The 16,346-nt window shown below is 59.0% G+C and overlaps 1 protein-coding gene across 1 annotated transcript in view; it reads left to right on the forward strand.

Moving 5' to 3' along the window:
• Positions 1-12,664, forward strand: part of klc4 (kinesin light chain 4) — a 23,280-nt gene extending 10,616 nt beyond the window's left edge. Inside the window, exon 3 of the mRNA XM_078399964.1 lies at positions 12,590-12,664. Coding sequence (XP_078256090.1) covers positions 12,590-12,664 — 75 coding nt within the window. The remainder of the gene's footprint in view (positions 1-12,589) is intronic.
• The last annotated feature ends 3,682 nt before the right edge of the window (positions 12,665-16,346 follow it).

Raw genomic sequence — 16,346 nt, forward strand, 5'->3', positions numbered from 1 at the left:
TTCCCCCTGTCCAAGGGCATCAGCAGCCTGGCACATGAGGACGATGAGAACAGCAACGGTCAGCTCTCACCCTCACCCGGACACCGTCCCCGACACCCCCAGCCCTCACCCCAGACACCCCGAGACACCCTCACCTCCAGACACCCCAACACCCCCACACCCCCAGACACCCCTCACCTCCAGACGCCCCAACACCCCTCACCCCCACACACCCCTCACCCCCAGACACCCCTCACCCCTAGACACCCCGACACCCCTGCCCCCCTGTCCAAGGGCATCAGCAGCCTGGCACATGAGGACGATGAGAACAGCAACGGTCAGCTCTCACCCTCACCCGGACACCGTCCCCGACACCCCCAGCCCTCACCCCAGACACCCCGAGACACCCTCACCTCCAGACACCCCAACACCCCTCACCCCCAGACACCCCTCACCCCGACACCCCTCACCCCAGACACCCCTCACCTCCAGACACCCCTCACCCCCAGACACCCCTCACCCCCACCCCCAGACACCCCTCACCTCCAGACACCCCCACCCCAGACACCCCCACCCCCAGACATCCCTCACCCCCAGACACCCCTCACCCCCAGACACCCACACCCCTCACCCCCAGACACCCCTCACCCCCAGACACCCCTCACCCCCAGACACCCTCACCTCCAGACACCCCCACCCCTAGACACCCCTCACCCGACACCCCTCACCCCCAGACACCCCCACCCCTAGACACCCCTCACCCCTAGACACCCCCACCCCAACACCCCTCACCCCCAGTCACCCCCCACCCCAGACACCCTTCACCCCCAGACACCCCTCACCCCAGACACCCCTCACCCCCAGACACCCCTCACCCCAGACACCCCTCACCCCCAGACACCCCCACCCCCGACACCCCTCACCCCCACCCCAGACACCCCCACCCCAGACACCCCCACCCCAGACACCCTCACCTCGACACCCCCACCCCTAGACACCCCCACCCCAGACACCCCCACCCCAACACCCCTCACCCCCAGACACCTCCACCTCAACACCCCTCACCCCCAGACACCCCCACCCCTAGACACCCTCACCTCCAGACACCCCCACCTCACCCCCAGACACCCCTCACCCCCAGACACCCCCCACCCCAGACACCCCTCACCCCCAGACACCCCTCACCCCCAGACACCCCTCACCCCAGACACCCCTCACCCCGACACCCCCACCCCAGACACCCCTCACCCCTAGACACCCCTCACCCCCAGACACCCCACCCCTAGACACCCCTCACCCCTAGACACCCCACCCCTAGACACCCCACCCCAACACCCCACCCCTAGACACCCCTCACCCCCAGACACCCCTCACCTCCAGACACCCCTCACCCCAGACACCCCACCCCGACACCCCAGACACCCCTCACCTCCAGACACCCCTCACCCCCAGACACCCCTCACCTCCAGACACCCCTCACCGCCAGACACCCCTCACCCACAGACACCCCTCACCCCTAGACACCCCTCATCCCCAGACACACCACCCCTAGACACCCCTCACCTCCAGACACCCCACCCCTAGACACCCCTCACCCCCAGACACCCCTCACCCCCAGACACCCCACCCCTAGACACCCTCACCCCCAGACACCCCTCACCCCAATACCCCTCACCTCCAGACACCCCTCACCCCTAGACACCCCTCACCCCCAGACACCCCACCCCACCTCACCCCCAGACACCCCTCACCCCCAGGCACCCCTCACCTCGACACCCCTCACCCCCAGACACCCCTCACCCCCAGACACCCCTCACCCCCAGACACCCCTCACCCCCAGACACCCTCACCTCCAGACACCCCCACCCCTAGACACCCCTCACCCGACACCCCTCACCCCCAGACACCCCCACCCTTAGACACCCCTCACCCCTAGACACCCCCACCCCAACACCCCTCACCCCCAGTCACCCCTCACCCCCAGACACCCCTCACCCCAGACACCCCCCACCCCAGACACCCTTCACCCCCAGACACCCCTCACCCCAGACACCCCTCACCCCCAGACACCCCTCACCCCAAGACACCCCTCACCCCAGACACACCTCACCCCCGACACCCCTCACCCCCACCCCAGACACCCCCACCCCAGACACCCCCACCCCAGACACCCTCACCTCGACACCCCCACCCCTAGACACCCCCACCCCAGACACCCCCACCCCAACACCCCTCACCCCCAGACACCCCCACCTCAACACCCCTCACCCCCAGACACCCCCACCCCTAGACACCCTCACCTCCAGACACCCCCACCTCACCTCCAGACACCCCCACCTCACCCCCAGACACCCCCCACCCCAGACACCCCTCACCCCCAGACACCCCTCACCCCAGACACCCCTCACCCCCAGACACCCCTCACCCCGACACCCCCACCCCAGACACCCCTCACCTCCAGACACCCCTCACCCCTAGACACCCCTCACCCCCAGACACCCCACCCCTAGACACCCCTCACCCCCAGACACCCCACCCCTAGACACCCCACCCCAACACCCCACCCCTAGACACACCTCACCCCCAGACACCCCTCACCTCCAGACACCCCTCACCCCAGACACCCCACCCCGACACCCCCAGACACCCCTCACCTCCAGACACCCCTCACCCCCAGACACCCCTCACCTCCAGACACCCCTCACCTCCAGACACCCCACCCCACACACCCCTCACCCCCAGACACCCCACCCAGACACCCCCCACCCTTAGACACCCCCCACCCCCAGACACCCCACCCCCAGACACCCCTCACCCCCAGACACCCCTCACCCCCAGACACCCTCACCCCCAGACACCTCACCCCCAGACACCCTCACCCCAGACACCCCTCACCCCCAGACACCCCTCACCCCCAGACACCCCTCACCCCCAGACACCCCTCACCTCCAGACACCCCTCACCCCGACACCCCTCACCCCCAGACACCCCTCACCTCCAGACACCCCTCACCGCCAGACACCCCTCACCCCCAGACACCCCTCACCCCCAGACACCCCTCACCCCCAGACACCCCACCCCTAGACACCCCTCACCTCCAGACACCCCACCCCTAGACACCCCTCACCCCCAGACACCCCTCACCCCCAGACACCCCACCCCTAGACACCCTCACCCCCAGACACCCCTCACCCCAATACCCCTCACCTCCAGACACCCCTCACCCCTAGACACCCCTCACCCCCAGACACCCCACCCCACCTCACCCCCAGACACCCCTCACCCCCAGGCACCCCTCACCTCGACACCCCTCACCCCCAGACACCCCTCACCCCCAGACACCCCTCACCCCCAGACACCCCACCCCCCAGACACCCCTCACCCCCAGACACCCCTCACCCCCATACATCCTCACCCCAGACACCCCACCCCGACACCCCTCACCCCCAGACACCCCTCACCCCCAGACACCCTCACCCCCAGACACCCCTCACCCCCAGACACCCCTCACCTCCAGACACCCCTCACCCCCAGACACCCCTCACCCCCAGACACCCCCCACCCCCAGACACCCCTCACCCCCAGACACCCCTCACCCCCAGACACCCCTCACCCCCAGACACCCCTCACCCCCAGACACCCCTCACCCCCAGACACCCCTCACCCCCAGACACCCCTCACCCCCCAGACACCCCTCACCCCCAGACACCCCTCACCCCCAGACACCCCCCACCCCCAGACACCCCTCACCCCCAGACACCCCTCACCCCCAGACACCCCACCCCGACACCCCTCACCCCCAGACACCCCTCACCCCCAGACACCCCTCACCCCCAGACACCCCTCACCCCCAGACACCCCACCCCTAGACACCCCTCACCTCCAGACACCCCACTCCTAGACACCCCTCACCCCCAGACACCCCTCACCCCCAGACACCCCACCCCTAGACACCCTCACCCCCAGACACCCCTCACCCCAATACCCCTCACCTCCAGACACCCCTCACCCCTAGACACCCCTCACCCCCAGACACCCCACCCCACCTCACCCCCAGACACCCCTCACCCCCAGGCACCCCTCACCTCGACACCCCTCGCCCCCAGACACCCCTCACCCCCAGACACCCCTCACCCTCAGACACCCCACCCCCTAGACACCCCTCACCCCCAGACACCCCTCACCCCCATACATCCTCACCCCAGTCACCCCACCCCGACACCCCTCACCCCCAGACACCCCTCACCCCCAGACACCCCTCACCCCCAGACACCCCTCACCCCCAGACACCCCTCACCCCCAGACACCCCTCACCTCCAGACACCCCTCACCCCCAGACACCCCTCACCCCCAGACACCCCCCACCCCCAGACACCCCTCACCCCCAGACACCCCTCACCCCCAGACACCCCTCACCCCCAGACACCCCTCACCCCCAGACACCCCTCACCCCCAGACACCCCTCACCCCCAGACACCCCCCACCCCCAGACACCCCTCACCCCCAGACACCCCTCACCCCCAGACACCCCTCACCCCCAGACACCCCACCCCGACACCCCTCACCCCCAGACACCCCTCACCCCCAGACACCCCTCACCCCCAGACACCCCTCACCCCCAGACACCCCTCACCCCCAGACACCCCCCACCCCCAGACACCCCTCACCCCCAGACACCCCCACCCCCAGACACCCCCCACCCCCAGACACCCCCCACCCCCAGACACCCCTCACCCCCAGACACCCCTCACCCCCAGACACCCCACCCCGACACCCCTCACCCCCAGACACCCCCAGACACCCCTCACCCCCAGACACCCCTCACCCCCAGACACCCCTCACCCCCAGACATCCCTCACCCCCAGACACCCCTCACCCCCAGACACCCCCAGACACCCCCACCCCTCACCCCCAGACATCCCTCACCCCCAGACACCCCACCCCTACACACCCCCACCCCTCACCCCCAGACATCCCTCACCCCCAGACACCCCACCCCTACACACCCCCACCCCTCACCCCCAGACACCCCCACCCCCAGACACCCCCACCCCACCCCCAGACACCCCACCCCTACACACCCCCACCCCCAGACACCCCACCCCTACACACCCCCACCCCCAGACACCCCACCCCTACACACCCCCACCCCCAGACACCCCACCCCTACACACCCCCACCCCACCCCTACACACCCCCACCCCACCCCCAGACACCCCTCACCCCCAGACACCCCCACCCCCAGACACCCCCACCCCACCCCCAGACACCCCACCCCTACACACCCCCACCCCCAGACACCCCACCCCTACACACCCCCACCCCCAGACACCCCACCCCTACACACCCCCACCCCCAGACACCCCACCCCTACACACCCCTACCCCTACACACCCCCACCCCCAGACACCCCCACCCCTCACCCCCAGACACCCCCACCCCTCACCCCCAGACACCCCACCCCTACACACCCCCACCCCACCCCCAGACACCCCTCACCCCCAGACACCCCCACCCCCAGACACCCCCACCCCACCCCCAGACACCCCACCCCTACACACCCCCACCCCCAGACACCCCACCCCTACACACCCCCACCCCTACACACCCCCACCCCTCACCCCCAGACACCCCCACCCCTCACCTCCAGACACCCCTCACCCCTAGACACCCCTCACCCCCAGACACCCCACCCCACCTCACCCCCAGACACCCCTCACCCCCAGGCACCCCTCACCTCGACACCCCTCACCCCCAGACACCCCTCACCCCCAGACACCCCTCACCCCCAGACACCCCACCCCCAGACACCCCTCACCCCCAGACACCCCTCACCCCCATACATCCTCACCCCAGACACCCCACCCCGACACCCCTCACCCCCAGACACCCCTCACCCCCAGACACCCTCACCCCCAGACACCCCTCACCCCCAGACACCCCTCACCCCCAGACACCCCTCACCCCCAGACACCCCCCACCCCCAGACACCCCTCACCCCCAGACACCCCTCACCCCCAGACACCCCTCACCCCCAGACACCCCTCACCCCCAGACACCCCTCACCCCCAGACACCCCTCACCCCCAGACACCCCTCACCCCCAGACACCCCTCACCCCCAGACACCCCTCACCCCCAGACACCCCCCACCCCCAGACACCCCTCACCCCCAGACACCCCTCACCCCCAGACACCCCACCCCGACACCCCTCACCCCCAGACACCCCTCACCCCCAGACACCCCTCACCCCCAGACACCCCTCACCCCCAGACACCCCACCCCTCGACACCCCTCACCTCCAGACACCCCACTCCTAGACACCCCTCACCCCCAGACACCCCTCACCCCCAGACACCCCACCCCTAGACACCCTCACCCCCAGACACCCCTCACCCCAATACCCCTCACCTCCAGACACCCCTCACCCCTAGACACCCCTCACCCCCAGACACCCCACCCCACCTCACCCCCAGACACCCCTCACCCCCAGGCACCCCTCACCTCGACACCCCTCACCCCCAGACACCCCTCACCCCCAGACACCCCTCACCCCCAGACACCCCACCCCTAGACACCCCTCACCCCCAGACACCCCTCACCCCCATACATCCTCACCCCAGTCACCCCACCCCGACACCCCTCACCCCCAGACACCCCTCACCCCCAGACACCCTCACCCCCAGACACCCCTCACCCCCAGACACCCCTCACCTCCAGACACCCCTCACCCCCAGACACCCCTCACCCCCAGACACCCCCCACCCCCAGACACCCCTCACCCCCAGACACCCCTCACCCCCAGACACCCCTCACCCCCAGACACCCCTCACCCCCAGACACCCCTCACCCCCAGACACCCCTCACCCCCAGACACCCCCCACCCCCAGACACCCCTCACCCCCAGACACCCCTCACCCCCAGACACCCCACCCCGACACCCCTCACCCCCAGACACCCCTCACCCCCAGACACCCCTCACCCCCAGACACCCCTCACCCCCAGACACCCCTCACCCCCAGACACCCCCCACCCCCAGACACCCCTCACCCCCAGACACCCCCCACCCCCAGACACCCCCCACCCCCAGACACCCCTCACCCCGACACCCCTCACCCCCAGACACCCCACCCCGACACCCCTCACCCCCAGACACCCCTCACCCCCAGACACCCCTCACCCCCAGACACCCCTCACCCCCAGACATCCCTCACCCCCAGACACCCCTCACCCCCAGACACCCCCACCCCTCACCCCCAGACATCCCTCACCCCCAGACACCCCACCCCTACACACCCCCACCCCTCACCCCCAGACATCCCTCACCCCCAGACACCCCACCCCTACACACCCCTCACCCCCAGACACCCCCACCCCCAGACACCCCCACCCCACCCCCAGACACCCCACCCCTACACACCCCCACCCCCAGACACCCCACCCCTACACACCCCCACCCCCAGACACCCCACCCCTACACACCCCCACCCCCAGACACCCCACCCCTACACACCCCCACCCCACCCCTACACACCCCCACCCCACCCCCAGACACCCCTCACCCCCAGACACCCCCACCCCCAGACACCCCCACCCCACCCCCAGACACCCCACCCCTACACACCCCCACCCCCAGACACCCCACCCCTACACACCCCCACCCCGACACCCCACCCCTACACACCCCCACCCCCAGACACCCCACCCCTACACACCCCCACCCCTACACACCCCCACCCCCAGACACCCCCACCCCTCACCCCCAGACACCCCCACCCCTCACCCCCAGACACCCCACCCCTACACACCCCCACCCCACCCCCAGACACCCCTCACCCCCAGACACCCCCACCCCCAGACACCCCCACCCCACCCCCAGACACCCCACCCCTACACACCCCCACCCCCAGACACCCCACCCCTACACACCCCCACCCCTCACCCCCAGACACCCCCACCCCCAGACACCCCACCCCTACACACCCCCACCCCTCACCCCCAGACACCCCCACCCCTACACACCCCCACCCCTACACACCCCCACCCCTCACCCCTACACACCCCCACCCCCAGACACCCCCACCCCCAGACACCCCACCCCTACACACCCCCACCCCTCACCCCTACACACCCCCACCCCCAGACACCCCCACCCCCAGACACCCCACCCCTACACACCCCCACCCCTACACACCCCCACCCCTCACCCCCAGACACCCCACCCCTACACACCCCTCACCCCCAGACACCCCACCCCTACACACCCCCACCCCTCACCCCCAGACACCCCACCCCTACACACCCCCACCCCTACACACCCCCACCCCTACACACCCCCACCCCTCACCCCCAGACACCCCACCCCTACACACCCCCACCCCTACACACCCCCACCCCTACACACCCCCACCCCTCACCCCCAGACACCCCACCCCTACACACCCCCACCCCACCCCCAGACACCCCACCCCTACACACCCCCACCCCACCCCCAGACACCCCTCACCCCCAGACACCCCTCACCCCCAGACACCCCCACCCCTAGACATCCTAGCCCACCCACCCCCAGACACCCCCAGACACCCCCAGACACCCCTCACCCCCAGACACCCCCAGACACCCCCAGACACCCCTCACCCCCAGACACCCCCAGACACCCCCAGACACCCCTCACCCCCAGACACCCCCAGACACCCCCAGACACCCCTCACCCCCAGACACCCCCAGACACCCCCACCCCTAGACATCCTAGCCCACCCACCCCCATTCCCTTCCGCGACCGCTGCACTCACCCGGTCCCGCCAAACCGACAAAAATGCAGGTACGTAACCACGTCGGGCGGGCGTCCTGACGTCGCTGGCGTCGCAGACGCTGGCAGCGGCCCCGTGTGGCGGGGAGGAGCAGCGGCCCCGTGTGGCGGGGAGGAGCAGCGGCCCCGTGTGGCGGGGAGGAGCAGCGGCCCCGTGTGGCGGGGAGGAGGAGCAGCGGCCCCGTGTGGCGGGGGGGAGGAGCAGCGACCCCGTGTGGCGGGGGGGGGGAGCAGCGACCCCGTGTGGCGGGGGGGAGGAGCAGCGACCCCGTGTGGCGGGGGGGAGGAGCAGCGACCCCGTGTGGCGGGGGGGAGGAGCAGCGGTGGGACCTCCCTTTGCCTCAACTCCCTGGTCAACGATTGCTTTGCGCATAATTCAAGCTCTAATTTTCAAAACCAAGTTTTATTGTCGTACAAAATCTGCAGGTGCCAGAAATATCAAACAAAAATGGAAAATACATTATGTACTCAAAACAGGTAACACCAAAATTTGCAGATAAAAGTGGTCAGTGAAGAAGGTTGACTAAGGTTTCCACAGCCTAGGGTCGAGATCGACTGGATAAATTGGTAAAGGATCGGCGGAAAAGTGAAACGTGTTGCTTTCTGGTAAGTTAAACCAAGATAGGCCTTGCACACACAGTACGTGGCAAAGCCCTGAGGAGCGTTGTGGATAGAGAGCTCGGGGTGCAGGTACATAGAGTTCTTTGAAAGTGCCATCTCAGGTAAAAAGTGTGGTGAGAAAGGTGTGTGGCCTTCACCGGCCAGGGTATTGGGTACTGTACTACAGTTGGAATATCATGTGTAGGAAAGAACTGCAGAAGCTGGTTTAAATCGAAGATAGACACAAAATGCTGGAATAACTCAGCGGGACAGGCAGCATCTCTGGAGGGAAGGAATGGGCGATGTTTCGGGTCGAGACCCTTCCTTCTCTCCATGCCAGTCTATATCAGTCTGAAGAAAGGTCTCGACCCGTTCCTTCTCTCCAGAGATACCGCCTGTCCCACTGAGTTACTCCAACATTTTGTGTCTACCTTGGAATATCATGTTATGTATGGGCTGTACACGACGTTGGAGAGTCCACATCTCTATTTTTTGCAGGTTTGATCAAGCTGCTATATGAAGAATGTGTTTAAGTGAAAGGGGTGTAGAAAAGACAATAGGTGCAGGAGGAGGCCATTCGGCCCTTCGAGCCAGCACTGCCATTCAATGTGATCATGGCAGACCATCCCCATTCCTGCCTTCTCCCCATATCCCTTGATTCTGCTAGTTCCTAGAGCTCTGTCTAAATCTCTTTTGAATGCATCCAGTGAATCGGCCTCCATTGCCGTCTGAGGCAGAGAATTCCACAAATTCACAACTCTCTGGGTGAAAATGTTCTTCCTCATCTCAGTTCTAAATGGCCCACCCCTTATTCTTAAACTGTGGCCCCTGGTTCTGGACTCCCCCAACATTGGGAACATCTTTCCTGCATCTAGCGTTTCCAGTCTCTTAATCATTTTATATGTTTCTATAAGATCCCCTCTCATCCTTCTAAATTCTAGTGAATACAAGCCCAGTCGCTCCATTCGTTCATCATATGACAGTCCTGGCTTCCCGGGAATTAACCTTGTGAACGTACGCTGCACTCCCTCAATAGCAAGAATGTCCTTCCTCAAATTAGGAGACCAAAACTGCACACAATACTCCAGGTGTGGACTCACCAGGGCCCTGTACAACTGCAGAAGGTCCTCTGCTCCTATACTCAACTCCTCTCATTATGAAGGCTGAGGATGACACAGACCTCTTTGACACACAGGATGGTGGGTATGGATATGGAACTGCCAGAGAAAGTAGTTTCACCAGGTATACTTTTAACATTGATATGGTTTAGAGGGATATGGACAAAACACTTCTAAATGGGACACGTGTAAAGCATGGATAAGTTGGACTAAAGGGCCTGTTTACAGGCGTACAACTCTATGGTGATGAAGAAGGAAGGTTTTTGGCACGCTTGCCATCATCAGTTGGGGTAGTGAATACTGGTATTGTGGGAGCACGTTACAACTGCACAGGGTGTTTGTTGCACTTGGAATATTGTGTGCAGTCAGATTGCTACAGTATGGAAGAGTTAAGCTAAAGAAGATGCAGAAATGATATTGTCAAGCCTAGCTTGAGTTATAAGGAATGATGGAATAAGCTGGGACTGTTTTCCCTGGAGTGAAGAAAGCTAAGATGAGACAATCAGAATCAGAATAACCCTTATTGTCATCCAAAAAAACAAGTCTTTTGGACAAGATTTTGTCACCCACAGTCCAACAATAAGAGCAATAAAAATAAGCAATTACACACACAATCACAAACCAACACAAAACAAAAACAAAACAAAAAAGAGAAACATCCATCACACTCCTCCAGTCACCTCCTCACTGTGATGGGAGGCCAGAATGTATTTTCTCTTCCCCTGCCATCTTCACCCGTGGAGGCACCTATAGGGTAGGTAGTCAGAGTCTGTTTCCAGTTGTATGGAACCAGAGGGCATAAGTTTAAGGATGAGAGGGAGGAGGTTTAAAGGCAATCTAAGAAGTACATTTTCACACAACATCTAGTTGGTATCTGCTATGAGCTACCAGAGGAAGTGGCGGAGCCAGGAACAGCATCAACATTTCAAAGGCCTCTGGACAGGCAGTTAAATGAGCAAGGCATAGAAAAATATGAAATCAATGCAGGCAAGTGGGACTAGTATAGTTTGGCATGATGGTCAGTATGGACACAGTGGGCCGAAAGGCGGTACATGTCTGTAACTGTGAGGTTAGGCCACATCTATGGGAAGTGAAAGTCAATGTTTCAGGCCAGAGACCATTATTGGAAAGGCACCAAGTGTAGTGTTGGAAATCTGAAGATTTCAGTGTAGAAAATGCTGGAAATACTCAGCAGAGTCGGCAGAGGAGAGGAAAAGAAAAACGTTTCCGATTGAAGTGCCTTTATCCATAGTGTAAACTGTTCCTCTCTCCAGCAGTTTTGAGCATCTGCAACTTTCTGCTTTACGAATCTTGATAGTAGTTTATCTCCGGTCCACCTCTATCCCTGCAACGCCATCCTTGCACCGCTCCACCCTTGCACCGCTCCACCCTTGCACCGCTCCACCCTTGCACCGCTCCACCCTTGCACCGCTCCACCCTTGCACCGCTCCACCCTTGCACCGCTCCACCCTTGCACCGCTCCACCCTTGCACCGCTCCACCCTTGCACCGCTCCACCCTTGCACCGCTCCACCCTTGCACCGCTCCACCCTTGCACCGCTCCACCCTTGCACCGCTCCACCCTTGCACCGCTCCACCCTTGCACCGCTCCACCCTTGCACCGCTCCACCCTTGCACCGCTCCACCCTTGCACCGCTCCACCCTTGCACCGCTCCACCCTTGCACCGCTCCACCCTTGCACCGCTCCACCCTTGCACCGCTCCATCCTTGCACCGCTCCATCCTTGCACCGCTCCATCCTTGCACCACTCCATCCGGGCTCCTGTGTTGCTTTCACCTTGCACGGCGCGTTTCCCTTCGTGTTTTGGTGAGGATGTGGATCAACACTCTCGTGCCTCCACATCTGTCACCTGAGAGATTAGAGAGTTCTATTTCCAAGAGAAATGCAATTTCCACACTCAACAAGAGGACTGTTGCACCACCGTTGTATTACTGAGGCTCACACTCACATTGTACTCCTGGTGTGTTACTGATGCATACGCTCCCTAGGTGCACTACTGATGTGTTACTGATGCTCACACTCACAGTGCACTACTGGTGTGTTACTGATACATACGCTCCCTAGGTGCACTACTGGTGTATTACTGAGGCTCACACTCAGTGCACTACTGATACTCTCACTTTCTCAGTGCACAGCTGATACTTGCACACACTTGGGGTCCACTACTGATTCTCACACTCTCAGTGCACTACTGTTGTGTTACTGGTGCACACACACTCTCTTGGTGAACTACTGATGCTCACATTCTCAGCGCACCACTGATGTCTGACTGATGATACATATTCACTTGGTGTACTATTGTGACGTTATTAATGCTTATTTGGTGCACTCGTAATGCATTACGGTGCCTGCACACTCATTGGGTGCACTGTTGGTGCATTATTGGTGCTTACACACTCACTGGGTGCACTTGATGAATTGTATGCACTTTTATTCATTAATGATAGTTTCACGTTGCCATTAACTCCTAGAGTTTGCCCCCTCATTAGTAATCCATTAGTGCATAGAACAAACAGTGAAAGAGTGTAGCACATGTCAAGCAGTTGGAAAGAATCCACCCACAGTACCGCTACAGCCAAGGAAATGGCCGGTTAGAGTGTGGCAAAGATTACACATTGACTTTGCAGTTAGATGGACAACAATTGTTCATTGTGATTGATAGTCACTCCAAGTGGGTTGAGGTGTTTTCGATGGAAAAAACAACATCCAGCAAAACGATAGACATTTTGCGAGGGTTGTTTGCGTCCTATGGATTTCCAGAGGAAATTGTGTCTGATAACGGACCACAATTCTGTTCACAAGAGTTTGCACAATTCATGAAAGGGAATGTTGTAAAACACACTTGCGTAGCTCCATACCATCCCGCTTCCAATGGTGCAGCAGAACGCACAGTGCAAATTGTGAAGCGTACATTAGTCAAACAACTGCTGGATCCAAATCCAAAGAAAAGACAGTTGTCTTTGTTTCACAAACTGGCTAACTTTCTGATTACATATCGAAACACACCTCACATCACTACTGGTCAAACACCAGCTGAACTGTTCTTGAAAAGAAAACCCAGAACAAGGTTTTCACTGTTGAAACCAAACTTGGCTCAAACAGTAGAAGAGAAACACAAGAAACAAAAAGCATATCATGACGGAAGTAGAGTAAAGGAAAGGAATGTTGAGTTGAATCAGAAGGTAAAGGTGAAAAACCATCATCACAAGTGGGTAAAGTGGTTACCTGGAAGAGTAGTGGGAAAGTGCGGACCACGGACATACTTGGTCAAGATGTTTGGAAGTGGAAAGGTGAGAAAAGTACACATTGACCATGTCATGCCTATGCAAGCACAGACAGGGTTGAAATCAGACCAATTAGACGAGTCAGATAATTGGGTTACTACTCAAGTACAAGTACCAGATGAACCAGAAATGGTACAAGAAGGTACACAAGTTAGTGAGAGTTTGAATCAGCCTGAAATTGGAGGTTCAAGTGGGGTTGACAGTCAAACAAAATTGACTGATGGACTGGAATCTAAGAATGTAAGTCAAAAGGAAGGCTTGACTCGATTAAAAATGAGTCCAAGTGATTCTAAACAGTCAGAAACTTTTGGTCAGGGAAGATATCCAGAAAGAAGGAGAAACCCAGTGGTTTGGTTTAATTTGTGAAGTTATTTCCTGAAATGCACATATCATTGTATATGCAACATATATGCATGATGCCCTCATTTTATTCAGGTTATATAAAAGTAAACTATCAGACAAGATTGTAATAATTTCATACCGTTGGTTATATTCAAAACAAAATGTCCACAAGAAAATGTTTTTTTATTAGGGTGGAAGGAGTTGTAATAGCGCCACCTTTGGTTGGAGGATTGTAAATGATTGAATAAACCACAGTACAGCTGTGCAGTCATGTTCTGGTCAGCAGTGAGTTCACTTGTTATTCTGTGTCTGAACTCAAGATATCACAATATTTACATGCTCATTCAGTGCATTATTTGTGGATTCCTGGTCTTTATGTGTGCTATGTACAGTGTACTATGTTTACATATTCTGTTGTGCTGCTGCAAGTAAGAATTTCATTGTTCTATCTGGGACATATGACAATAAATGACTTTTGACATGGTCATTCATGTAGGGCGTGACATAAGTGGGAACAGAAGAGGGCCATTCTGCCCATTGAGCCTTGCTCCAGCATTCAGTAGGATCCTGGCTGATCCGGCATTCCCACAGTTTCCCATCCTTTCCAACTGACCTCCTTGCTGATTGCAAATGCCCCTGCCTCAGCTTTGAATGCAGCCAGGACTTGCTGGGGTAAAGAATCTCACAAGACATTCTTCCTTGTCTTTGTCATGAATGAATGCACTGTTGTCCTGAGACCTGCCCTCTGGCTGTGGACTCTTGTATGGAAGGGCCTAGAGGTTTGGGGGTGGATATGGCCCCAAGACCAGACTCTTCCCCAGTGTAGGGGAGTTTAAAGCCAGATGGCATAGGTTTAAGGCAAGCAGGGAGAGATTTAAAGGGAACCTGAGGGGCAGGTTTTTCCACACAGAGAGTGTGTGGAACGAGCCGTCAGAACAGGTAGTTGAGGCAGGTAATATAACAACCTTTCGACAGGTACATAGGTAGGAAAGGTTTAGAGGGATATGGTCCAAATACAGGCAAATGGGTTTCCCATAAATAGGCATCTTGGTCAGCATGGATGAACATAGAACAGCACAAGAACAGGCCCTTCGGCCCACAATGTCTGTGCTGAACATGATGATAAGACCATCTCTTATCTGCCTCCATATAATCTATTTCCATCCACTCCCTGCATAATCACATACCTATCCAAAAGTTTCTTAAATGCTACTATTGTATCTGCTCAACCACCAACCCCAGCAAAGCGTACCAAGGACTTTCCATCCTCTGTGTAAAACGTTTGCCCCACACATCGCCTTTAAACTTTGCCTCTCTCACCTTAAAGTGATGCCCTCTAGTATTTGATTTTTTGCATCCTGGGTGAAAGGTTCTGACTGTCTACCCTGTCTCTGCCTCTCATAATTTTATATACTTCTATCCGGTCTCCTAGCAACCTCCGGCATTCCAGAGAAATTAATATAAATCTGCCCAACCTCTCCCTGTAACCAATACCCCCTAATCCAGGCAAAATCTGGTGAGCCCCTTTTGCACGCTTTCCAAAACATCCACATCCTTCCTGCAATGGGGCGACTAGAACTGAACACCATACTCCAAATGCGGTCTAACCAAAGTCTTATAAAGCTGCATCATGTCTTCCTGACTCTTATACTTAATGCCCAACCAATGAAAACAAGCATACCATATGCCTTCTTTGCAGCTCTATCTACTTTTGTTGCCAGTTTCAGGGAGTTGTGGACTTGGACTCACTCTACATCAATACTATTAAAGGTCATGCCATTCATTTTATATATTCCCCTTATATTTGACCTCCAAAAGTGTAATACCTCACACCTGCTCAGATTAAACTATCTGCCCATTTCTCTGCCCATTTCTGCAGCTGATCTATTTTTCGACTGTATACCTTGACAACCTTCCTCACTGAATACGACCCAAACAATCTTGGTATCATCTGCAAACTTACTAACCAATTTGTCTAAGAAAATAACTGCAGATGCTGGTACAAATCGAAGGTATTTATTCACAAAATGCTGGAGTAACTCAGCAGGTCAGGCAGCATCTCGGGAGGAAGGAATGGGTGACCTTCTTCAGATCTTTGTCAAGACTCACACAATCTCCTCTCTTGCTTCCCTCAATAACCTGGGCTACATCCCATCAGGTTCTAGGGATTTATCCACCTTAATACTCTTCAAGAG

This window comes from Rhinoraja longicauda, chromosome 5 (genome assembly GCF_053455715.1).
Source record: "Rhinoraja longicauda isolate Sanriku21f chromosome 5, sRhiLon1.1, whole genome shotgun sequence".
Lineage (NCBI taxonomy): Eukaryota > Metazoa > Chordata > Chondrichthyes > Rajiformes > Arhynchobatidae > Rhinoraja > Rhinoraja longicauda.